The sequence below is a fragment of the Saccopteryx leptura genome, chromosome 6 (genome assembly GCF_036850995.1).
Source record: "Saccopteryx leptura isolate mSacLep1 chromosome 6, mSacLep1_pri_phased_curated, whole genome shotgun sequence".
Classification (NCBI taxonomy): domain Eukaryota; kingdom Metazoa; phylum Chordata; class Mammalia; order Chiroptera; family Emballonuridae; genus Saccopteryx; species Saccopteryx leptura.
This window is the reverse complement of record NC_089508.1, coordinates 1,785,659-1,810,196: the sequence shown is the minus strand read 5'-3', so window position 1 is coordinate 1,810,196 and position 24,538 is coordinate 1,785,659. Positions and strand designations below refer to the sequence as shown.

Genomic DNA, 24,538 nt, shown 5'->3' with positions numbered 1-24,538 from the left:
CCATTCTGCGTGTTTCCAAGCCCCGCCCCCCGCTGCAGGTGTCAGTGCTCCGGCGCTCTGCATGGCTCCCTGGTACCCCTGTGTGGCGAGCCTCCTCCACGCGCCTGCGGGTGGGCCCTGGCTGTTCCCAGTGAGGCTTCGTGAGGGGTGCTCTGGGGCGCCTACCTGTGCGCAGGCCCTCGTGTGGACGTGTGTCTGTTTCTTGGGATTCTGGCCCGAGAATGGCTGGGTCAGAGGCGAAGTTTATGTTTAACTGTTAAAGAAATTACCCAACTGACTTCCCAGGTGGCCGCACCCTTTTCCAGTTCCTGCTGTGCACTGTTTTCAAGTCCCAGGGTGCAGGGGTCTGTGTCCTGGTCACCATCTATGATGTCCCATGGCAAGGTGTGACACCCCTCCCACTGGAAACCCTGGTGGCCCAGCCCATGTGCTCCCTGAGGGCATGTCAGAAGTTCCAGAGTTTGGTGACTTGTACTGCCACCGCCCTAGTGACAGGCTCGATGTGCACAGGGCCACTGGTGTGGGCGCAGGGGGAGAGGTTCTAATTTGGGCTGGGCCGTGTGACTGGCAGGGCCTCAGCTGTTGGGCCTGGACCGGGTTGTTTATAGAAAGGCCAGACTTGCCCAAGCCTGTTATTTATAGGCCTGGGCTTAGAGCACTGGGTGCCACAGCCAGCACTTGGCCCTGCAGAGCCTGTCAAACCCTGCCGGTGTCCCCTTGGTCGGCATCTGGGTCTCCCCCAGAGAGGGCTCCGAGCCAGTGCTCCCCCCGCCCCCAGGAAGAGGGAAGCGCCCTCTCAGCTGCTGTGACTCCAGCAAACTCCTCTGCATGGCTCCTGGTGGGCATTCAGATAGGCACCAAATTCCCTCCCACCCTGAACCCCCCAAGCTCTTGGCACAGCCTTTCCTGCACACCCCTCCTTGTCCTTCTCAGCGTCCCCCACCTGGCCCTCCTGCCCCTGCTCTAGCTGGCTCCCAGGGCTGGTGGCCAGAGGGCTGCTCACCTGTCCCTAACCCTGCTACTGTCACCACGAAGCCATGGACATGATGCCTACACCTCACACCCTGCTTGTAACTCACTTTAGGACGTTTACCACCCCCCCACCACCTGAAAGAAAGGAGCTACTGGTGTCCCCTTGTGAGAAGAGAGGTTGGGGCACCAGGGGGACCAGTGACCTGCGCAGGGTCAGATCCAGGGCTTCCACCTGGAAGAAAGGAGGGGAGGTAGGCAGTGCAGCCCTCGGCTGGGGCTCCATGAGTAACCTTTCTGTGACAAGCCTGGGGTCTACTCCCTGCTTCTTGGGGCGTGTCTGGTCTCCCTGTATCCAAGCTGAAAGCACCAGAAGCCCCCCCTCCCCAACCTTGTGGCTCTCTGAGTCCTGGCCAGAAGTTAGTGGGCAGGCTCTGGGTCCCTCAGCATCAAGAGTCCCCCAGGAAGGGAAGAAGGGGCCCTTGGCTCCCAGGCCTGGAGAGAAGGCCTCATAAGGCACTGCTATTCCCAGGAACCCATGGCTGGTCCTGGCTCTCCGCTAGGGAGCTAGCCATGCCCAAGCCAGAGTGTACTTGCGGGGTGTGTGTGGATGAGGTGGTCAGGCAGGGTGCCCAGCTGGGGTGTCAGGAGCCCAGCTGACCATCACACAGCCTGTCGCGCACTCAGCCCCTCCACAGGCTGCAGCAGGGAAGAGGTCTGGTGTGGGACCTCCGGGAGACCCTGGCCCTGTGCATCCTCTATGCCGTCAGGTTGCCCTGCAGCACGGGTCGGCCCCTTCTTGCTGGACTCAGGACCCTGAGGACCGAGGGTAGCCCGGCTCTCGGACGGAGCCGGCGTGCTGGTACCCACACGAGCAGGCACGGCCTGTCCTGTGCCAAACCCTGCGCACGGTTGGGGCGGGAAGGGGGGACACGCTGCCCTCTCCGCGGCCACCAGAGGGCGCGCGCGCCGGCCCAGAGAACCCAAGCTCACAGCGGGCACGTGCGCACCCCCAGCCCCCGGGGCGTGTGGACCCTCCAAGTGGGGCACAGAGACGAAAGCCCCCTTCTGCAAGCCGCACGCCCGCGCTGGAGGGGATCCCCGCAGTTCCTGGATCTCCGAGATCTGGGACCCGGCGGGGTGGGCTCGCAGCGCCCAGGCCTGCCAGGGGGCTGGGGTCGCGAACGCCCTCGTGACGTCCACGGGGCGTCCGGGCCAGGCCCACGGAAGGGACTCTGGAGCGCGCCGTCAGTCCGTGCGCCCTATGGTGCCTGCGGCCCCACTCGGCTCCTGGCAGCGGCGGGGCGGGACCCGGGGCCGGAGGTCATGAGCGTCATGGGGCCCGCCCCCCGCCCCGGGCCGGCGCCTTTTAATGGCCGGGGCGCGAGGGCCGGCGGGCTCTCGGGCCAGTTCTTCAGTGGCTTCAGCGCAGCGGACGAGCCAAGCAGCATGTCGGCGACCCGAGCCTCCAACGACCGGCCCCCCGGCGCAGGCGGCGTCAAGCGGGGGCGGCTGCAGCAGGAGGTGGCAACGACCGGCTCCCGGGTGACTGTGGTGCTGGGCGCGCAGTGGGGGGACGAGGGCAAAGGCAAGGTGGTGGACCTGCTGGCCACGGACGCCGACATCATCAGCCGCTGCCAGGTGCGCCGGGCCGCCCCCACCCAGCGAGCCCCCACCCCCACCCCTACCCAGACTGACACGCCTCTTGGAGCCCTTCCCTCCCGGGGACACCTTTCCAGCGGTCACCCCCACCCACTCACACATGCACACAACACCCACTCACAGGCGCTCACACTTCCCTCCCTGTACGGGACACCCCTCTCCCTCCCCCAGGGACCCCACCTCCCCCACCCCCAGCCCTCCAGTGGACCAGGAGCAGAGCTATAAATACAAGTCCTGCTGAGTTGGGGACACCCGATCCTCAGCGGGTGGGGTGTGCCACTGGGCGTGCTGCTGGGCCCTCCGGTGAGGGAGGAGGCGGGGACCCCAGCTCCCAGGTGGTTTTGGGGACCACCGGGGCACCTCCATGCCTCACTCCAGATCTGGGAAGGAGCTGGCTGACTCCGCACAGGGGTCATGCACACAGAGGGCGCCTGGGCGCCCAGGAGCATAAGCGGGCAAGGCGTTTCTGGGAGGGGTGACCCTGGGGTGTCTGCCAAGAGGAGGCAGAGGTGAGGGCAGGACAGTGGGGAGGACCTGAAGAGAGGCGGAGCAAGGAGAAGGAGAGTCCTGGCCAGGCAGGGAGAGGGAGGGGCCCTGGACTTCTGGCCAGGGTGACCAGCTGCTGGTGGTGCCAGGGAGAAGGCCAGATACAGACTTTGTGCCCTGCGGGCAGACTTTGTGCCTCTTCCTGATGCTGGCGCCCCCTGGAGGCCACTGCCCCATGCTGGGGCCACTGCTAAGCAATACTCCACAGCTGTGGCTGATTGAAATCAGAGCACAAAGGGGTTGGCTTTGGGGTGTTTGCATTGGCACTGCTGGCGTTTGGAGCACTAACAAGAATGCTGCCAAATATAGGGAGAGGGGTACCCCCTGGGCCTCTTCTCCCTGGTTCGGTGGCCTTTCCTGCCACAGAAACTGGGGCTCAGAGTCCCCCCGAGAAGGGGACAGGCCCAATGCACTTGGCTCAGGGAAACTTCAACAGCTGGACTACCTCTGCCCAAAGCTGACTGTAGACCCCTGGGGGGTGCTTACCAGGACTCGAGGTCCCCCACCCTTCTCTCTTGAGAGCCCCAGATTCAGAAGCAGATCTTGGAGCCCCTGCCGGGTGAGAGAGAGGCCCTTGTCCCCCTGCAGCTAGATGCATTGTGGTCAGTGAGCTGCTCCTCCCCGCTGACCCCTCCTGAGACACTCCCACCTCCCACCCCCAGCTCCAGTGACACCCACGGCCCTCCACATAAACTGCCGGCTCCGGTCAGCCTCCCCTGCCCATCTGTGGCCCATCTCCCCTCCTCAAAGTAACGTGGCAGTGACCCTCGCTACGCTCAGCTTGAGGCCACCGGCTCTCCTTCCAGCTGTGGAGCTGGTTCTGTTCTGGATTGGAGCTCTGCCAGCTGGGTCAGCAGGCCGGACGCTGCCCACTCCTGTCACTCCCCAAGAGCCTTGGACAAACCCACCAAAGGCCATGAAGGCTGGGGCTGGAGTCTGCCTGGGCAGCAGCCTGAAAGGGCCAGCAGCCGGCCAGCCCAGTGACCTGGTCCCCTGGCCTGTCACCTGGGCGTGGGCCTCCCCAGGTGGCAGCTGTGTCGCCCACAGCTGCACTTTCTTTGTTCTCACCTGTTATTCGGGGCCTGTGGGCCAGTCTCGGTCCCTGGATTCCTCCTGCTATTTTCTTTGCCCCCGGGACCCGTTTCTGAGGCAGCCTCCCTTCTCCTCGTGGCCCATGTCCTGTGTCCCTGTGACCTCCTTTGTCCCAGGCCTTGCCCCAAGGCCTCATGGGAGGAGGGGAACTCTCAGTTGGGGTTGAGTGAATGCGTGGATGGGTGAAACCTGCCGGTGGGCACTGAGTGAAGAGAAGCACCGCCTAGGTGGGGGACTCCTCAGCCTCGCCCAGACAGGGTCACAGTGTCTCCGCCCCGAGCGCTGGCCCTGCGTGGTGTGCGTGATCTTGGTAAAGCCTGCTGCTGCCGCCGCAGCCCAGAGATCTCCTGCCGGGCCACGGCCACGGCCACAGCCACAGCCCACTGGTGGGTTCACACCTCTGAGGAGCTGCTGGGGCCCCGCCCCTCACCCCCACCCTACACTCTCCTCTCTGCTCCCTCTGTCCACTTGTCCTGCACATGGGCCAGGGCAGGGGGCAGGCACAGAGACGGGAGAGCTGGTCCCTGTCCTGACGGAGCTGGTGCTGATGGGGAGAAGGGACTCTCACAGGCCAGGCCGGTGCCTCCCCGGAACCTGGGCTGAGTGGGCCCTGTGTGGCCAAAGTTGCCATCTTGAGCATCGAGAAGACTTAAGTGGTGGAGGTCAGAGAAGGAAGGGTAGGGGGTGGGGGGTGGCTGAGTGGTGGGGAGCCTGGCGGGTCAGAGGATGTGAGTGGGAGGCTTCCAAGCAGATAGTGCAGTACATGGTGCAAGGACAGCTCCTAGAGAGCACGGCTGGGGACAGACGTGGGTGACAGGGCTTTCAGGGCATGCTTCCTCCAGGGAGCCCCCTGAGGTTGAACATGGGGATAAGGAGAGGCATGGAGAAGGGCCCCCCAGCGGCAACATCAGGGTTACATGTCAGGGCTGCACGAGCCTTGGGGTGCCAAGGAGGGTGGCAGAGGTCACATAGGGTGGGCAGGCCCTCCAGATGCAGGGTGGGGTGGGGGGAGCCCTGGGGTGTATGTTGCATGGCCCAGGGTTGCCACTCACTCTCTGGGGACAGGCTGCGCATGTGACTGGGCCTGGGCCGAATGCCTTCAAGGACAGGGAAGGTCAGGCTGGTCAGATTCCTGAGTGGGCCAGCCTTGCCTTGGTCTTGTTCCCTTGTCTGAGAGTGATAGCCCCCCCTTCTTAGTTCCCTGACCCCAGGGAGGCAGCTGGCATCCACAGGGGCCTTTGAGTGATCGGTCAGGCCCAGGAGGGCATCGTGAGGGGTGGCTTCAGCCCCCTGGAGGGGCTGCGACTGCCTGACTCCAGACCACCACAGAGGGAAGCACTTGGAGGGGCGTAGAAGTAGGGTGAGGCAGCCCCCAGGTTGCTGTTGGTCAGACGGTGAGTCAGAGAGGTCTGGGAATGCCCGGGTTGCCCAGGTCCTGGGGACGGTCCTGGCTCACTCTCACGGACGGGGCACCGGCACACAGCCACCTAGGACAGGAAGGCCAAGAACATCCCACAAGGCAGGAGCCCAGACAAGCCATCTCCCCTCTCTCATGGGGACCCTGTTGCAGATGCCCTCTCCAAGTGGTTTTCTAAACCAGGCTGCAGCCCGAGTGGGCCTTGGCCCGCCTCCCCTGGGGCCTGCCGACAGCAGTCGGTCCAGAGCCTGAGGGTGGCTGGTGGGTGTCCCCACCCCGGCCTCACCATCGGGCCACGTGTGGCCTGGGGGAGGACAGACAAGGGTCGGGGGCACAGTCACCCTGGGCTCTGTGTCTCGGCTGGCTCATGTCCCTGGGAGCTGCCTGTGGGCTGATGCCTGGGCCCTACAGCTGGTAGGGGTTATCTGACGCCCACTGGTCCGTAGCGGCCGGTGCCTGTTCCTAGGTGCCCGTGTTTACGCCAAACAAAGGCAGGGTTTGCTCAGAGGCCATCACGCCGGCATGTGTGCTCAACCAGCGGATGTGGGCCCTGAGCACTCAGCAGGGAGGTGAGGCGGGGTGTGTGGGCTCGTCCGGCGCCCGCCCAGCAGACAAGCAGGCCTCGCTGTGGGGGGCGGGGGAATGTCCGGCACAGGGGGGGGCGGCAGTGTGGCCTGAGCTCCGCTGCAAACTCCCTTCAGTGGGGACCTCCGTTTCCCCATCTGTCCCTGGAGTCCACACCCCCCTCAGCTGCCCCCCTCTGGTGGCGAAGATGGCTGTGGCTGTGCCAGAGCCGCGGAGGGGACTCCTGCTTGTGTGCGGGGTCCAGGGCAGAGCAGGGACCCCAGGCCTGTCAGCCAGCCACACATGGGCCTGTCCGAATTGCCCGCCGTCCGCCCCTCCTGACTGACGGCGCCCGCACCCCAGGGAGGTTCTGATGGTCAAGGCCAAGCTCACCGTCCCGTCCCCCCTCCCCCTCCCTGCACCTGCCTCTCCCTAACCCAGCCCGTGTCACCGTGGGAGGCTCACCTGGTTTCCCTCCTAGCGCAGGCTCTACCCTGAGCCCTGCCTGCCCTCACTCATGGGGCACCGTCCTCAGTTCCAGGTCCCCCAGGGCCCCTCGTTCTCCATTTCCCCTGCACAGGCGAGGTTCCCACAGCCAAGCACCTAGAAGTCCCAGGGACGCTCTGGGGCGGGGCGGCGGTGAGGGAGGGCAGGGCCACCAGAGGCACGCCCAGGCAGCAGGGACCCCAGGACTCGGAGATGGCCCACCTGGGAGCATGGCCTCCACACCCGGGTCAGCAGCGTGGCGGACAGGCTGGAGGGGCCTCCCACACGTGTTTGTTGTTGTTTTTTAATTTTTCTGAAGTTGGAAACAGGGAGGCAGAGAGACAGACTCCGGCATGCATTCAAACGGGATCCACCTGGCATGCCCACCAGGGGGCGATGCTCTGCCCCTCCCGGGTGTCGCTCTGTTGCAACCGGAGCCATTCTAGTGCCGGAGGCAGAGGTCATGGAGCCATCCTCAGCGCCCGGGCCATCTTTGCTCCAATGGAGCCTTGGCTGCGGGAGGGGAAGAGAGAGACAGAGAGGAAGGAGAGGGGGAGGGGTGGAGAAGCAGATGGGCGCTTCTCCTGTGTGCCCTGGCCGGGAATCGAACCCAGGACTCCTGCTCGCCAGGCCGACGCTCTACCACTGAGCCAACCGGCCAGGGCCCCACACGTGTTTTGTGAGCGGAATGCCCGGTGTTCGGGACCCCTGGGGGGATGGGTTTCCAGCGGGGCCCTTGAGGGCAGCCTGCAGCAGTGGGGGGCAGAGTGGGCTGCAGGGGTAGCGGGGTGGTGGGCTAGGGCTCTAAGTTCCACTCCATTTAGCAGTTCAGGGGCTGAGGCCTCCTGCATCTGCCCCGTGCTGGCCCCAGTCGTCCCTCCCTGGCTGTTTCAGGAGGGACTGGGAGACTGGCCATCTGTCCAGACACGACGTGAGGAGCAGGTGCCCCCCCCGCGGGACTGTGGGAGGCAGCCCCATTTTTCAGCGCAGCCTGGGGTGGATACGGAAAGGGAGTGAGGGCCCCACCCTGCCTGGCCCTGTGTGGGGGGTTGGGTGGGTGCTGAGGGTCCTCCTAGCCTGCAACCCAGGACCCCCTCTGTGGGCAGGATCGGAGGGTGTGGTGTGGAGGGGGCTCCAGAACAAGCCAGTGTCTGTGGGAAGTAGAGGCAGGAAGGTGGGGCCAGGCTGGGCCCCCGGGTCCTGGGGACAGAACGGGCACACCGAGGGGCAGGTTCTCGGGGCTGGGCACCAGCAGGCACGTGTCTCTCCCTGGTGCCCTGCTCACGCACTCCCTGTGGGGGCCCGGGAGGGAGGGGCGGTGGGGGTGGGGGGAGGGGCGGTGGGGGCGGTGGGGCCCAAGGACCCAGGGTGGGGGGGCCCAAGGACCCATGCAGGCCCTGAGGACCACGCAGTGCCCTTGAGTGGTGGGACATTGGGCGGCAGGCCAGGCCTCCCTCCAGTGCGACCTTCCCCGCCAGCCCCAGTTCACGTCAGCAAAAGTTCTCAAAGCGAGGACCCTGTGGCCTGGCATTTCCCAGAACGGGGCTGGCCTCAAAATTGTGTTGTTGTTTTTTTCATTTTTTATTCTTAACTGGAAGGTGTGGGACCTAAGGGAGGAGTCGCTGCAGAGGGGGTGAGGGGTGCTGGCCCGGCTGGCCTGTGATGGCACCTGTCCCCGACCTGTCTGCCACCACAGAGCTCGGGCTGTGTGGAGCGTGGCAGTTTGGGCCACGGGGGCCTGAGTTTGTGCCTCTCGTTTCTGCATCCGGAGGGCCCCCCGAGGTGTCCTGAGCGTGCGCCAGCTTTAGGCGCTGCACTGAGACACCTCGTTGGGGTGTCAGCATGTGCCCACGAGGTAGCGAGGGTGTTGGCAGGAGCCTGGGCCCAGCTCCGTGCCCGAGACCCTGCATCTGTTAGAGGAGCAGAGCACCAAGCCAGCACACCCCAGACAGGCAGCAGAGCCGACCCTGGACTAGACTCCCCAGTGCAAGCATGGACGGCACCTCCCACGCCCCCGGAGACAGAACCCCCACCCCCAAGACGCCTCGACGTGGCCCCGGAGCTCCTGGCGTTGGAGCTGGCCCAGAGTGCGGCCGGGTGCGGGGCAGGCCCCCCCGGGCGGTCCAAGACCTGGGGCTCCTGGGCACTCAGCCGGTTTCTGTCCCCAGGGGGGCAACAACGCTGGCCACACCGTGGTGGTGGACGGCAAGGAGTACGACTTCCACCTGCTGCCCAGCGGCATCATCAACACCAAGGCCGTGTCCTTCATCGGTGAGTGCCCGCCACCACCCCCTCCCGGACGTGGGCAGCCAGGGCGCCAGGCAGGGCCTCAGCTGTCCCCACACACCCTGCTCAGCCAGGCCAAGGCTCGAGGTCCCAGCCCCGACGCGGGCGCCCTGGCCTGGTGTCCGACCAGGGAGCCTGCCCTCAGCCTGATGGGGCAGGTCGGGGAGTCAGGGGCTCCGCTGAGATCCCAAACTCCCCAGGGGTGCTGGGCAAGCCCATGTGCATGTGTGCAGACGGGTGTGCTGCACGTGGGTGCAGGTGTGTGTGTGTGTGCCCGTGCCCGTGCCCGTGGTTGAGCATGCCTGCACAGGTGTGTGCGTGTACCCGTGGTTGAGCATGCCTGCACAGGTGTGTGCGTGTGCCCGTGGTTGAGCATGCCTGCACAGGTGTGTGCGTGTGTACCCGTGGTTGAGCATGCTTGCACAGGTGTGTGTGCGTGTGCCTGTGGTTGAGCATGCCTGCACAGGTGTGTGCGTGTGCCCGTGGTTGAGCATGTCTGCACAGGTGTGTGCGTGTGTACCCGTGGTTGAGCATGCTTGCACAGGTGTGTGTGCGTGTGCCTGTGGTTGAGCATGCCTGCACAGGTGTGTGCGTGTACCCGTGGTTGAGCATGCCTGCACAGGTGTGTGCGTGTGCCCGTGGTTGAGCATGCCTGCACAGGTGTGTGCGTGTGTACCCGTGGTTGAGCATGCTTGCACAGGTGTGTGTGCGTGTGCCTGTGGTTGAGCATGCCTACACAGGTGTGTGTGCGTGTGCCTGTGGTTGAGCATGCCTGCACAGCTGTGTGTATGCATGTGTGGGATGGGCCTGGCCTCCTGCTGTGTGGCGGGCCCCACCTAGGTGGGGAGCCTGTGCTCCTCCTGACCCTGCACACGGTCCATGCTGTGGAGGGCCCTCCTCGCTCCCCTCTGCAGGCCCCTGCCCTCCCCCCTGCACGCGGTCCATGCTGTGGGGGGCCCTCCTCGCTCCCCTCTGCAGGCCCCTGCCCTCCCCCCTGCACGCGGTCCATGCTGTGGGGGGCCCTCCTCGCTCCCCTCTGCAGGCCCCTGCCCTCCCCCCTGCACGCGGTCCATGCTGTGGGGGGCCCTCCTCGCTCCCCTCTGCAGGCCCCTGGCCCCCAGCCAGTCCCCCCTGCCCTCCCTGAAGCCAACTGGTGGCTTTTTGGCGCCCCTGAGGGACAGAGCACCTCCGGGACTGTGTGGATCTCGCCCTCTCCCCCCTGCCCTCTCTTGGTCTCTCTCTCGTCCTCGTCACAAGACCTGTCCCAGCCTCAGCTCTTAGCCTCCCTTGCTCAGGGAACCTTGTCCCGGTCCCCAGGCCAGGCCTTCCAGCCCTTTTCCTTCTAGTTCTTTCCATGACTGAGACACACTAGTGACTCATCTGTGCCCGCCCCTGCCTGGTCAGGCAGCGGGGGCTACAGTAGCAGGTGTGTGTGCCCAGCGATGGCACGGGGTCCGGCCCACGGGAGGGACACACGAGCTGTGAGGCCGTGTGTGGGCAAGCTGGGCAGGTGGCCAAGCACCCCCTCCGCATGCGTGTAGACGTGTGGACGCCCTGCCGGTCACATGGGGGCCCGGCCTGGCCTGGCAGGGGGGCCCCGCTGCAGGAAGCCCTCTCAGCACCGGCCCGTCTGCCGCCCCCTCGCCCTAGCCACTCGGGAGCCAGGAAGCGAGGCCAAGGAGGCACCTCCTGGTGGGGGGAGGGCACTCTGCACGGTCTCCGAGGAGCTCGGGGCGGGTCAGGCCGGTGGCTGGAGCCCGGGCCGGACGGTCACCAGGGCGCGGCAGCAGGGGCTCAGCTTGTGGGGCAGCGCGGTCGGGCGGTGCCTGAGCCTCACGCTTAGCGAGGGCTGACGGCCCCGGAGCTCACGCAGCTGCCCCTCCGCGGGCGACACTCCCCAGGCCCCGCCCCGGTCATCTGAGGATGCGTGGCATTTAGGTGACCTTTTGTGCTCGGTGTGGCTGGCGTAGTCCCTGAGTCACTCCCATCTGTATGGACGTTCCTTGGCTGAGCCCGTGCCACGGCCAACCCCGGAGGGAACCGACCCAGAGACGGTGGCCCGGGCCCAGCGGCCTGTGGTCCTGGAGGGAAGGGCCAGCGGGCAGCTCTATCTGGACCCCACGGGAACGGGTGACCTTGAGCTAGTCTGCCGTGGGGCCCGCTCCGGTTTTCTGTGCCTGGGGCAGCAGGGCCCCCAGGAGCCGGCTCACCCTGGGGCCGGCGGGCTGCCTGTCTCTGCTTTCCCATCTTCAGACCATTTAAATAAACCGTAACTGCGTTCTTGAGGGACAGTTTATTTATTTATTTATTTTGCATTTTTTTGCATTTTTCTGAAGCTGGAAACAGGGAGAGACAGTCAGACAGACTCCCGCATGCGCCCAACTGGGATCCACCCGGCACGCCCACCATGGGGCAACGCTCTGCCCACCAGGGGGCTGCGGGAGGGGAAGAGAGAGACAGAGAGGAAGGCGTGGCAGAGGGGTGGAGAAGCAAATGGGCACTTCTCCTGTGTGCCCTGGCCGGAATCGAACCCAGGTACTCCGCACGCTAGGCCGACGCTCTACCGCTGAGCCAACCGGCCAGGGCCTATTTATTTATTTTTATTTAGTGAGAGGAGAGGGGGCAGAGACAGACTCCAGCATGCGCCCAACCGGAATCCACCCAGCAAGCCCACTAGGGGGCGATGCTCTGCCCATCTGGGGCCCTTGCTCCATTGCAACTGGAGCCTTTTTTTTTTTTTTTTAGCACCTGAGACAGAGGGCATGGAGCCAACTCACTCCCATCGAGCCATGGCTACAGGGAAGAGAGAGAGAGAGAGAGAGAGAGAGAGAGAGAGAGAAAGAAAGAAAAGCAAGAGGGGGGAGGGGGGAGAAATGGTGCTTCTCCTGTGTGCCCTGACTGGGAATTGAACCCAGGACATCCACACGCCGGGTCAACGCTCTAACACTGAGCCAACTGGCCAGGGCCGAGGGACAATTTATGTGCCATAAAATTTACCCATGGCTGTGTAGCCATCACTGCAATTCAGTTTTAAAACACTGTTGTCACCCCAACAAGTTCCCTCATGCCATTTGCTGGCCACTCTCCCCCCAACCCCACCCCTGGACTTTGCTCTGTCTCTGCAAATACTTCAGGTGGCGCTGTTCGGTTTGGGCTCTTCTTTTTTTTTATGACAGAGACCGAGACCGAGAGAGGGACAGATAGCAATAGACAGACAGGAAGGGAGAGAGATGAGAAGCATCAGTTCTTTGTTGTGGCACCTTAGTTATTCATTGATTGCTTTCTCATGTGTGCCTTGACTGGGGGGCTCCAGTAGAGTGAGTGACCCCTTGCTCAAGCCAGTGACCTTGGGCTCAAGCTGGTGACAAAGCAGATGAGCCCGCGCTCAAGCTGGCGACCTCAGAGTTTCGAACCTGAGTCCTCCGCGTCTCAGTCCGACGCTCTATCCACTGCACCACCGCCTGGTCAGGCATGGGCTCTTTCTTCTGTTGTGATGAAGCACACACAATGTGAATGTACCGTCTTAGCCATTTTAAGTGTACAGTTCAGAGGTGCTAAGTATGTTGACTATTGTGGTGCAACCGTCCCCACTGTCATCTCTAGAACATTCCCAACTTCCTCACCTGAGCCTCTGTCTCTGTTAAACCAACCCCACCACCACCACCCTCGGCTTCTGGCTCCACCCTCCACAGCCTGCGTGTATCTGACTCCTCTGGGGACCTCGTGTGAGTGGTTCACACCGTGCTTGTCCTGTGACTGGGTGACTTCACTGAGCATGACGTCCTCAGGGCCCATCGTGGTGTGGCAGGTGTCACCACGCCTGTCCCCTTTAAGGCTGAGTCACGTGGCACGGTGTGGAAGGACCGCGGTCAGGTGGTCCTTTCTTCCGTCGTGGGTGTGGGGTTGCGTCCACGTCTCAGCCACTCTGACTGAATGGGGGGGGTGCCAATTTCATGCCATCATAAACGTAAGTCCCCAACGGACGTGATACAGTTCCGTTCCGTGTCCATGTGTCGCAGGCAACGGGGTGGTCGTCCACTTACCGGGCTTGTTCGAAGAAGCAGAGAAGAATGAGAAGAAAGGTAGGTCCCTGGCGGCCATGTTGGCCGCTGCCTTGCTGTGCGGTTTCTCTGGTGGGCTGACCGCACCTGGGGGAAGGGTGTGGTGCCTGGGCCTCCTTGGGGGCAGCAGGCCGGCGGACAGTGAGTGAGGCTGCTGGCCAAGGCGTCTGGGCGCGTGGGGCCCGTGAGGGCTGTGTGGAGTACAGGCTGAGCCCAGCACAGCAGCCCCGAGACCCTGCGAGGGCCATGGAGGAGACGGAGCCTCGGTCTCAAGGCTCCAGTTCAGGGCAGGCGCAGAAAGGGTGCTTGGGAACCTGACCCTGGGGTACCAACAGGTGCCGGGGTGCAGGGCCTGGGGAGGATAGATGGGGATGAGGGGGCCTCCCCTGGAGGTAAGGGTCTGGGACTCCCCCGCCCCGCAGGGGGAGAAGCCACGAGGGGAGGGCCATGCCCTGGAGATGACCTTGGTGGCTCTTGCCAGGTGGGCGCTAGGGGAGCTGCCCACCTGAGCCCTCCCCTGTGCCTGTCACTGTAGGCCTCAGGGACTGGGAGAAGAGGCTCGTCATCTCTGACCGAGCCCACCTCGGTGAGTGTCGCCCCTCCCCGCCCTGTGAACAAGCGATCCCTCCCCGGCCCTCCTCCCGGGCCACAGAGTCCACACAGCCCTGCACGGCCTTCCCGGAGCCCACGCAGCCCTGCGCGGCCTTCCCGGAGCCCACGCAGCCCTGCGCGGCCTTCCCGGAGCACCGGCTGGTCGGGATCACGGCCCCCAGGGCAGATGGGGAAGCCGCAGCCCAGGGGGACGTGCGTTGGTGGGGAGCGGGAGCTGGATTCCAGTCTGTCCCCTTTCCACGGAGACCCGGGCACGGGGCGGGCACAGCGCGGGCATGGCCCGTAACCCTGGGTCTGCTTCTCCCCCCGCTGGGATGCCCTCGCCTGGCCCCGCAGTGTTCGACTTCCACCAGGCGGTTGACGGGCTGCAGGAGGTGCAGCGGCAAGCCCAGGAGGGGAAGAAGTGAGTACCGAGGCCTCTCGTGGTGGCTTCGTCCCCAAGCTGCTGTCCTGGGGGGTGTCCGGTCCGAGGTAATGGGAGGAAAGCCCTGTCGGTTCAGCCCCAGCTTCCCCCGTCCTGAGTCCCGAATGAGCCTGCCTCTCCCCTCCCTGGGGCCATGCTGTCGTCACTGGCTGCCACCCCCCCCCAGGGGTGCGCGCGCTGTCAGTCACCTGTCACCAGGCTCCCCGGCCAGCCTGGACCTCACACACAGGCCACGGCCCCCCAGGGCGTCCAGATCCTGCCCTGCCCACACCTGATGGTCAAACACGTGTTCTTCAGAGACGTTGGTTAGGTGGGGGGGTCTGGTTCTCACATCCCTCCCCACACGTGCACACACGCACACGCACAGTTGTGCACACATATGCTGACACTCGTACATGCACTCACATGCACACGCACAAGTACACACTCCCATGGCTCGGTCAGATGCAGGGGGCAAAGCTGAGCCTGCAGCTGAGCAGTGGGGGCAGGGTGGGCACAGCCAGCTCCCAGCCCCTGGAGGGCAGCATCCCCAGTGCTGGACGAGGTGGACAGGAGGGCACCATGGGGCGCTGGGGCCCAGACCAAGGGACGAGGGGAGGCTTAGTTTGGGGCTCAGAACCATCTGCCCACTGCCCAGCCCGGTTCCTGAGAGTTGGCCGCGTGAGCAGTCCAGTCAGTTCTCACACCACCAAGACTCCTGGGGTGGACGTAGGTCCGGGGCGCTGGCTGGGGCCCCCGAGTGTCTAGGCAGGGCCCCGTGCTCACAGCCGCCCCGTCTCTCAGCATTGGCACCACCAGGAAGGGCATCGGGCCCGCTTACTCGTCCAAGGCGGCCCGCACGGGCCTGCGCATCTGCGACCTGCTGTCCGACTTCGATGAGTTTTCCACCAGGTACCTGACCGCCCGCAGCCCCGGGGGAGGGGGGCTGGCTAGTGAGAGAGGCTGGGGGACCCAGCAGGGCTGAGGGGACCCAGTCGTTGTCCCCTCTGCAGGTTCAAGAACCTCGCCCATCAGCACCAGTCCATGTTCCCCACTTTGGAAGTAGACGTGGAAGGTCAACTCAAAAGGCTCAAGGTAGCTGGCGCCAGGCAGCCGGGGTGCACGCGGTTCTGACGGCCCAGCCCACGCTCTGGGAACACACGCGGTTCTGACGGCCCAGCCCACGCTCTGGGAACACACGCGGTTCTGATGGCCCAGCCCACGCTCTGTGAACGCTCCCGGGCTGCACGCGGTTCTGACGGCCCAGCCCACGCTCTGGGAACGCTCCCGGGGTGCACGTGGTTCTGACGGCCCAGCCCACGCTCTGGGAATGCTCCCGGAGTGCACGTGGTTCTGACGGCCCAGCCCACGCTCTGGGAACGCTCCCGGGCTTCACGCGGTTCTGACGGCCCAGCCCACGCTCTGGGAACGCTCCCGGGGTGCACGCGGTTCTGACGGCCCAGCCCACACTCTGGGGACGCTCCCGGAGTGCACGCGGTTCTGAGGGCCCAGCCCACGCTCTGGGAACGCTCCCGGGGTGCACGCGGTTCTGACGGCCCAGCCCACACTCTGGGGACGCTCCCGGAGTGCACGCGGTTCTGACGGCCCAGCCCACGCTCTGGGAACGCTCCCGGGGTGCACGCGGTTCTGACGGCCCAGCCCACGCGGTTCTGACGGCCCAGCCCACGCTCTGTGAACGCTCCCGGGCTGCACGCGGTTCTGACGGCCCAGCCCACGCTCTGGGAACGCTCCCAGAGTGCACGCGGTTCTGACGGCCCAGCCCACGCTCTGGGAACGCTCCCGGGCTGCACGCGGTTCTGACGGCCCAGCCCACACTCTGGGAACACTCCCGGGGTGCACGCGGTTCTGACGGCCCAGCCCATGCTCTGTGAACGCTTCCGGGCTGCACGCGGTTCTGACGGCCCAGCCCATGCTCTGGGAACGCTCCTGGGCTGCACGCGGTTCTGACGGCCCAGCCCACGCGGTTCTGAGGGCCCAGCCCACACTCTGTGAACACTCCCGGGGTGCACGCGGTTCTGACGGCCCAGCCCATGCTCTGTGAACGCTTCCGGGCTGCACGCGGTTCTGACGGCCCAGCCCATGCTCTGTGAACGCTCCCGGGCTGCACGCGGTTCTGACGGCCCAGCCCATGCTCTGTGAACGCTTCCGGAGTGCACGCGGTTCTGACGGCCCAGCCCATGCTCTGTGAACGCTCCCGGAGTGCACGCGGTTCTGACGGCCCAGCCCATGCTCTGTGAACGCTCCCGGAGTGCACGCGGTTCTGACGGCCCAGCCCACGCTCTGGGAACGCTCCCGGGCTGCACGCGGTTCTGACGGCCCAGCCACGCTCTGGGAACGCTCCCGGGCTGCACGCGGTTCTGACGGCCCAGCCCACGCGGTTCTGAGGGCCCAGCCCACACTCTGTGAACACTCCCGGGGTGCACGCGGTTCTGACGGCCCAGCCCATGCTCTGTGAACGCTTCCGGGCTGCACGCGGTTCTGAGGGCCCAGCCCACGCTCTGTGAACGCTCCTGGGGTGCACGCGGTTCTGACGGCCCAGCCCACACTCTGGGAACGCTCCCGGGCTGCACGCGGTTCTGACGGCCCAGCCCACGCGGTTCTGACGGCCCAGCCCACACTCTGTGAACACTCCCGGGGTGCACGCGGTTCTGACGGCCCAGCCCACACTCTGTGAACGCTCCCGGGGTGCACGCGGTTCTGACGGCCCAGCCCACGCTCTGGGAACGCTCCCGGGCTGCACGCGGTTCTGACGGCCCAGCCCACGCTCTGGGAACGCTCCCGGGGTGCACGCGGTTCTGACGGCCCAGCCCACGCTCTGGGAACGCTCCCGGGCTGCACGCGGTTCTGACGGCCCAGCCCACGCTCTGTGAACGCTCCCGGGGTGCACGCGGTTCTGACGGCCCAGCCCACGCTCTGGGAACGCTCCCGGGGTGCAGGCGCTCTTGGGGGCATGACTATGGGGTGGCGGCCTTCTTGGGGCCCACGGGCCTCTGGTATGAGCCCCGGCCTGGGGTGCTGAGTCAGGAGGTCTTTTCGGGGGGCCGGCGCGCACCCTCCAGGCCGGGCCCTCACGTCTCCGTGGGGAAAGTACCCAGAAGGTGCTGGGAAGAGAGAGGCCGTCCCCACCCCATCTGTGGCAGAGGGTGAAGGTGTCCCTGCTCACTCTCCAACGAGGACGTGGGGTGGAGATCAGGAAGAGGGCAGCACAAAGCCCTTCTGGAAGTTTCCAGGCTGGGACCCCACCCCTCCAGCCCTGGTCTGGTCTGTACATTAGGACAGGCATGGATGGACCCGTAGAGATGCCAGTCATGCTGGACTGTGAGGCCCCACCCTAGTGACTTCATTTGTAATCTAGTTACCCCAAGGACAGCCCGTCCTGTGGGCCTGCAGGTTAGGGCCTCAGCACACGCATGGTGGGGCACACTGCACCCCACAAGGGTCTCTGAGGACAGCACTGTGTGTGGCAGGCAAGCCCGGGACGGGTCAGGCTTGCAGGGCAGGTCCCTGGCGGGCGGGGAATGCCTGGTGGGGCCCAGCTGTCTGTCGGGAGGGGGCGGGAGCTGGGGGCTGCCCGGGCCACCCCCTGAAGCCGCGTTCCTCCTGCGCAGGGCTTCGCCGAGCGGATCCGGCCCATGGTCCGAGACGGCGTCTACTTCATGTACGAGGCGCTCCACGGCCCCCCCAAGAAGATCCTCGTGGAGGGTGCGAACGCAGCCCTCCTGGACATTGACTTCGGTATGTCCCGGCAGGCCGGCCCAACGCACCGTCCCCTGAGTCCCTGCCGGGGCCGGGGGGGGGGGGGGACATGGAGCCGAGCCCCCTTCCTCAGGCTCGCTGTCAGCCCTGCCATGAAAGCGATCACGCTGACCCCGTTCTAACCTCAGCCGAGAGGGGAGAGGCCGAGCTGGAGAGAAGAGGACCGAGGGCGAGAGAGACCGGGAGGGGCGGGTGGTCTGACTGCACCCCCTTCCCCGACCCTGGGGCACACCAGCACGGAGCCCACCTGCAGCAGCCCTCTCCCTCCCGGACCCCCCAGACCCTGTGTGGGGGCACTCCCCCAGGACGGGTCCCTGAAGCTGCTCTCCCTGGAGAGCCTTCCGAGGGGCCGTGCGGGGTGGGGGCTGTCCACCACTGCCTCTGCCCAGAGGGTCCCTGGGCTGTGGGTGAGCTGCAGGCCTGGCGAGTCCCCGACCGGCTCTGTCTTACAGGGACCTTCCGAGGGGCCGTGCGGGGTGGGGGCTGTCCACCGAGGGGCCGTGCGGGGGCGGGGGCTGTCCACCGAGGGGCCGTGCGGGGGCGGGGGCTGTCCACCGCCGCCTCTGCCCAGAGGGTCCCTGGGCTGTGGGCGAGCTGCAGGCCTGGCGAGTCCCCGACCGGCTCTGTCTTGCAGGGACCTACCCCTTTGTGACGTCATCCAACTGCACGGTGGGCGGTGTGTGCACGGGGCTGGGCATCCCGCCCCAGAACATAGGCGACGTCTATGGCGTGGTGAAGGCCTACACCACACGCGTGGGCATCGGCGCCTTCCCCACCGAGCAGATCAACGTGAGTCCCCAGCTCCGCGGGACCCTGTGGGGATGTGAAGGGGGACCAGGCGTCCGTGGGGGTGCACGACAAGATGTGTGTGAGGCCGTGGGCTCCGGAGCCACGCCACCACACGGGCTTGTGTTGAGGATGCACTGGGCACAGGCGTGTCCACACAGTCCTGCTCCCCCCGGGGAGTGTTGCAGGCGAGTGGGGTCAGAGACCCCCCCCTTGGCTCAGGAAGGGGTCCTCAGGGTTCCAGCAGCCTGCCTTTCTCAGCCTGGCCTTGTGTCCTGGTGGCCACGAGGACAGGCGGCTCCTGTCCTGAGCAGGGGCCTGCGAGGCCGGGAGCAGGTAGGGAGGCACAGTGTCCAGAAGTATCTGGCAGCTTTAACAGGGCAGGGGGACATGGGCATAGGGACAGGGACCCCAGGAGAAGTCAACTCACACTCCAGGCCCCCAGCTAAGCTACAGGACAGGTCCCTTCTGCCCTCACCTCCTGCACATGAGCGCTGACGGGGAGGAGGTGAGGGAGGCGGCCTGTGCCTCCCCCACAAGTCCTCCTGTGACCCCCACTGGCCAGAGCCTCAGCTGGGGGCGTGTTGGCCAATGAGGGGGGAATTTGCAGGGGTGCAGCTCCCAGCCCTGCCCTGAGCCAGGGGGGCAGGGGGGCAGAGGTGGAGCAGAGGGAAGTCTGGGCAGGGATGGGCCAGGCTCCGGTTCATGCACAAGTGGCCCTGCCCTGTCCTCGCACAGGAAATCGGTGACCTGCTGCAGAACCGCGGCCACGAGTGGGGGGTGACCACAGGCAGGAAGAGGCGCTGTGGCTGGTTGGACCTGATGATTCTGAGATATGCTCACATGGTCAACGGATTTACTGCGTAAGCATTTGTGGCCGCGTGGCCATCCCGAAGCCATCCACGAAGCTGGGGTTGTCCCGGATTCCCCTGGGCCCCACAGCCTTCCCCAGTGGGGTGTCGTCACCCCACCCGGACCCTTCCGCACGGCAGGGCCACAATGAGTAGTGATGTGGACCTCTGTCCAGGGCACTCAGAGCCCATGAGCAATGCTGTGAAGACCAGAGGGCGTCTTGGCACCTGTCAGAGGTTAAGATAGCTTATCTGTCGATGGCAGGGAGGGGAGCGGTAAACCACCCTTGTCCTGACAGACCCAACATGCTGCGACATGGAAACCGGCCTGGACTGGCTGAGCATGGACGTCTAGCTGGCTGGTTTGTTAGGGTACAAGACTGGGGCCGTGGGAAGGAGAGACTGTCCCCATTCAGTGTAGGACCGAGCGTCACGGGAGGCCTCGCCCTGAGTTCTGAGACCCGGACGGACAGAGGTGCTGATGCTGGCAGAGCAGGCCTCCCACAGCGGATGTCAGAGTCTGGAAAGACCTAGCACTTTGCAGCCCACGTGCAGAGAGGGAGCTGGAGAGCCGCTGGCCAGGGGGCACTGACGTGAAGTGATGTTTGTAGGCAGAGACGGACTGGGCCGGCAGGAGCCACGGGGCCGGGCTGAAAGGGAGATGAGGAAAGGGAGACACTTGTGTGAGGTCTGGGGCTCAGGGCCTGGCGGGAAGAAGAGTCGTGAAGCCAGACAGCAACGTCGGCATCAGGGGTGTGGACACGGCCGGGTCTGCATGGGCGCCAGGCAGCCGGCATGGACGCGGTTCTGAGGGCCCAGCCCACGCTCTGTGAACGCTCCCGGGGTGCACGCGCGCTTGGGGGCATGACTATGGGGTGGCGGCCTTCTTGGGGCCCACGGGCCTCTGGTGTGAGCCCCGGCCTGGGGTGCTGAGTCAGGAGGTCTTTTCAGGGGGCCGGCGCGCACCCTCCAGGCCGGGCCCTCACGTCTCCGTGGGGAAAGTACCCAGAAGGTGCTGGGAAGAGAGAGGCCGTCCCTGTCCCATCTGTGGCAGAGGGTGAAGGTGTCCCTGCTCACTCTCCAACGGGGACGTGGGGTGGAGGACAGGAAGGTGGCAGCACAAAGCCCTTCTGGAAGTTTCCAGGCTGGGACCCCACCCCTCCAGCCCTGGTCTGGTCTGTACATTAGGACAGGCATGGATGGACCCGTAGAGATGCCAGTCATGCTGGACTGTGAGGCCCCACCCTAGTGACTTCATTTGTAATCTAGTTACCCCAAGGACAGCCCGTCCTGTGGGCCTGCAGGTTAGGGCCTCAGCATATGCATACTGGGGCACACTGCACCCCACAAGGGTCTCTGAGGACAGCACTGAGTGTCGCAGGCAAGCCCGGGACGGTGAGCAGAGCAGGGTGCATAAGCCTGGGCACGGGCTCTGCGCTGACCCCAGACACAGCCAGGTGGAAGGCAGGTATGGCGGTGCCACCCTGTGACACTGGCGGTGTGCCCCGGCCCGCCTGCCATGTTTCTCCTTGAGTGCCTCAGCTGTGTTTTCTGTTCACGGAAGCAGAGGGGCAGTGGGATGCAGGGGGGGGAGCCAGACAAAGCCATGAGCGCGTTGCCAACAGCTTCTCCCTTTGTGTCGTCTTGGTTTTGGACAGGCTGGCCTTAACGAAACTGGACATCTTGGATGCCCTGGATGAGATCAAAGTTGGTGTCTCGTACAAGCTGAATGGGAAGAGGATCCCCTATTTCCCAGGTACGAGCGGGAGTCGGCTTCTTGAAAGGCAGAAACCACGGGGACGGGACGAACCGAAAACAGGAGACTAAGTAGTGTGTCCCCAGAGGAAAATTTATTTCAATAGCCCCTGGGTGCAAGAGGGCTGAGACCAGCAAAGGGTGTCAACCCCCCACCCCCACCCCCGAGCTGCAGGAAGGAGCCGTAGATACAGGGGCTGCTGCAGGAAGGAGCCGTAGATACCGGGGCTGCTGCAGGAAGGAGCCTTAGATACAGGGGCTACTGCAGGCTCTTGCTGACACGAGATTGGAGCACCTGGACATGCTCAGATTAGCATATCGGGGTTGGTGGCCTTGGTCACTGACTTGAGGAGCCGGAAGAGGGGGATTCAGCTGCAGAAACACAAGTTCCCTCTGATGTAGCACAGGCCTAATCAGCATGGTCCTTTCGGGGGCCCTTGGTAAATTTTGAAGACAGCCGGAAGTCAAGAATCTCCCAGGAACAGCTGGGACCTGGTGTTTCTGAGGCTGTGGCTAGGCTTTCAGAAACAACTGTTGCGATCTAAACTCCCCTAGTGGTCAGGTCCGTCCAGGATGTCAGCTTTCCCCGACATTCCTGCAAAGGTCAACTTTTTGCTACATTTCAAAGTAAAGGCCAGGAGGAAGCCAGGAAGGACAAGGGTAGCAAGCCGATGAAGGACAGCCTCCCAGTGGGAGGATGAGAACCTGTGTTCTGAGCCCTAGTGGGAAGGTTGGGTGAGGAGAACTTGAGGTTTAAAGGGGCTCTGGATTTCAAGGAGCCCTGCACCTAAACCTAAGACTTCCCAGCGTGGGCAGCCGCACTGGCATGGGCTAGACATGCCCGGTGGGTCCGGGAGACGAGGGGAAGGGTTCACACGTGGAGCCGCGCTTGTCTGACCACTCGCCGTCCCAGGTTCTCAATGCCCTTGGGGGGGCGGGCCGGCCAGGTCCCGGGTCACTGTTTGGGAAGGACTCAGAGGGACTGACTGGGCTGGTGGCAGGTGGGAGGGAACTTGACATCAACCTCAGGGCCCTGAGGGACCTGCAGCCACCTGGCCATCGAGGCCTCCCTCCTGATCGCAGACGCGGGCCACTCTGGAGAACCTAACTCCCAGTGCAGGTGGAAAGATGACCATTTGGTCTGAGAAAACACACTTTGAGTTGGACTGACTGTGTAAGACCAAGCCAGGATCCCTGCATCACAGTCTGTCCTTTTATTTAATTAATTCATTAGTTTTTAGTGAGAGAGAGGCAGAGGCAGAGACAGGAAGGGAAAGAAATGAGAAACATCAACTCTTAAGCTGTGTCACCTTACTTGTTCACTGATTGTTTTCTTATATGTGCTTTGACGGGGGGGGGGGGGGGCTCCAACTGAGCCAGTGACCCCTTGCTCAAGCCAGCGACCTTGGCCTACAAGTCAGCGACCTTGGGCTTCAAGCCAGAGACCTCTGAGCTCAAGTCGTCAACGATGGGATCATGTCACTGATCCCATGCTCAAGCTGGTGACCTCAGGGTTTCAAACCTGGGGCCTCAGCCCCCCAGGTCAATGCTCTACCGCTGCGCCCACCACTGGGTCAGGACCGCAGTCCCTCCTTTTGAGATGCATGAAGCTCATGCTGTTTTCCTGGGTTTCACAATTACTTGCGAATGTGTACGGTGGGTCACATTCTGACCCCTGCTCCCACCAGCGGCTTCCTCCCCCGGCCTTGGTGGTGGACAAGCTGCCCCTCCCTCCCTGGGCTGTGTGGGCCCACCAGCGGCTCCCAGGGGCCCCCGGCCTTGGTGGTGGACAAGCTGCCCCTCCCTCCCTGGGCTGTGTGGACCCACCAGCGGCTCCCAGGGGCCCCCGGCCTTGGTGGTGGACAAGCTGCCCCTCCCTCCCCTGGCTGTGTGGACCCACCAGCGGCTCCCAGGGGCCCCCGGCCTTGGTGGTGGACAAGCTGCCCCTCCCTGGGCTGTGTGGACCCACCAGCGGCTCCCAGGGGCCCCCGGCCTTGGTGGTGGACAAGCTGCCCCTCCCTCCCTGGGCTGTGTGGACCCACCAGCGGCTCCCAGGCCCCCCCCCCCGGCCCTACTGATCCTGCCCTTTGAGAGGGGGAAACTGTAATGTGGTGTGACCGCGAGGTCAGGGTCCGGGGGACTCTGCAAACTCAGAAGGGGCTGAGGCTCAAGACCCTTGAGCTGGATGGCTTCTTCCAGCATCTTCCATCCCTGAAGGGCGGTTGGCATCTTCCGGGAGCCCAGGGGTCCCTTCCCAGTGGGGTCTCTGCCCCGGGAGGGGTGGGAAGCATAGCCCCTTCGGGATTTCTCAACACTTGAAAGCCTCAGAGTCCCTTAGGAATCTCCAGGCGGGGTCTTTGGCAATTCCTCAGCCAAGTCGCCGTGGACGGTCCAGGAGGGCACCTGGCGAGTCCGGGCCTCGGGTGGATGTGTCCCCTGGTTGGAAGGGATACAGCCTGTGTCTGAGAGCCACTCCCGACCCCGAGAAAACCAAACAGGGTGACTTGCCCTGCTCGCTCCTGAGCCCCCAGGGAAGCAGGCCCCGGGCTGGGGGGTCCCCACTCTCCAGCGTCTGCTCCCGCGACGACGGAGCAGACGCCTGAGGGACGCCGCCACCCCCATGTGTCCCCAGCTAACCAGGAGATCCTGCAGAAGGTCGAGGTGGAGTACGAGACGCTCCCTGGGTGGAAAGCGGACACCACGGGCGCCCGGAAGTGGGAGGACCTGCCCTCTCAGGCCCAGAGCTACGTTCGGTTTGTGGAGAATCACCTCGGAGTGGCAGGTGGGTGCCCTGCGCCCGGCCACCCTCCCCCTCCTCGCGGCACCCAGGCCTGAACGACCCTTTTCCCTTTCAGTGAAATGGGTTGGTGTCGGCAAGTCGAGGGACTCGATCATCCAGCTGTTCTAGACGGCGAGGGAGCTGATCCGGCAGATCCAGCAGGCACAGCACGTCCTGGGCCCCTCGGAGGCAACGCCAGAGCCTCAAAAAAAAGAAAAAAAAAAAAAAGGGAAGAAGAAACTATTTTTCTGGACTTTTCTATTTTTCCTTAAGTGTTCAGCTCAACCCCCTGACTTCTACGATCTTTTGAGACATCCGAAAGCCAGTGTGGGGCACATTTCTACAACCCTGCTGTTTGAAGTGAGCTCAGAGCATGGACCTCTGGCGGCATGTTCGTGCCATGTGGTTCTATGTCCGGTTGGAGCAGTTTAGCAATAAACACCCAAGAGCTACTGCTGAACAGTAGTGGGTCGAGCATGCTTTGTTCTGACT

General features: G+C 64.4%; 1 protein-coding gene across 1 annotated transcript; it reads left to right on the top strand.

Moving 5' to 3' along the window:
• The first annotated feature begins 2,316 nt into the window (after positions 1 to 2,316).
• ADSS1 (adenylosuccinate synthase 1) lies at positions 2,317 to 24,506 on the top strand. Its single transcript, XM_066342250.1, has 13 exons — positions 2,317 to 2,610; positions 8,905 to 9,007; positions 13,042 to 13,104; positions 13,619 to 13,669; positions 14,032 to 14,098; positions 14,903 to 15,010; positions 15,112 to 15,193; positions 17,728 to 17,854; positions 18,510 to 18,664; positions 19,400 to 19,524; positions 21,171 to 21,268; positions 23,900 to 24,049; positions 24,123 to 24,506. Exons 1-13 carry the CDS (start codon positions 2,419 to 2,421, stop codon positions 24,173 to 24,175), a joined length of 1,374 nt encoding a protein of 457 aa, XP_066198347.1. The 5' UTR covers positions 2,317 to 2,418; the 3' UTR covers positions 24,176 to 24,506.
• Positions 24,507 to 24,538: the final 32 nt, after the last annotated feature.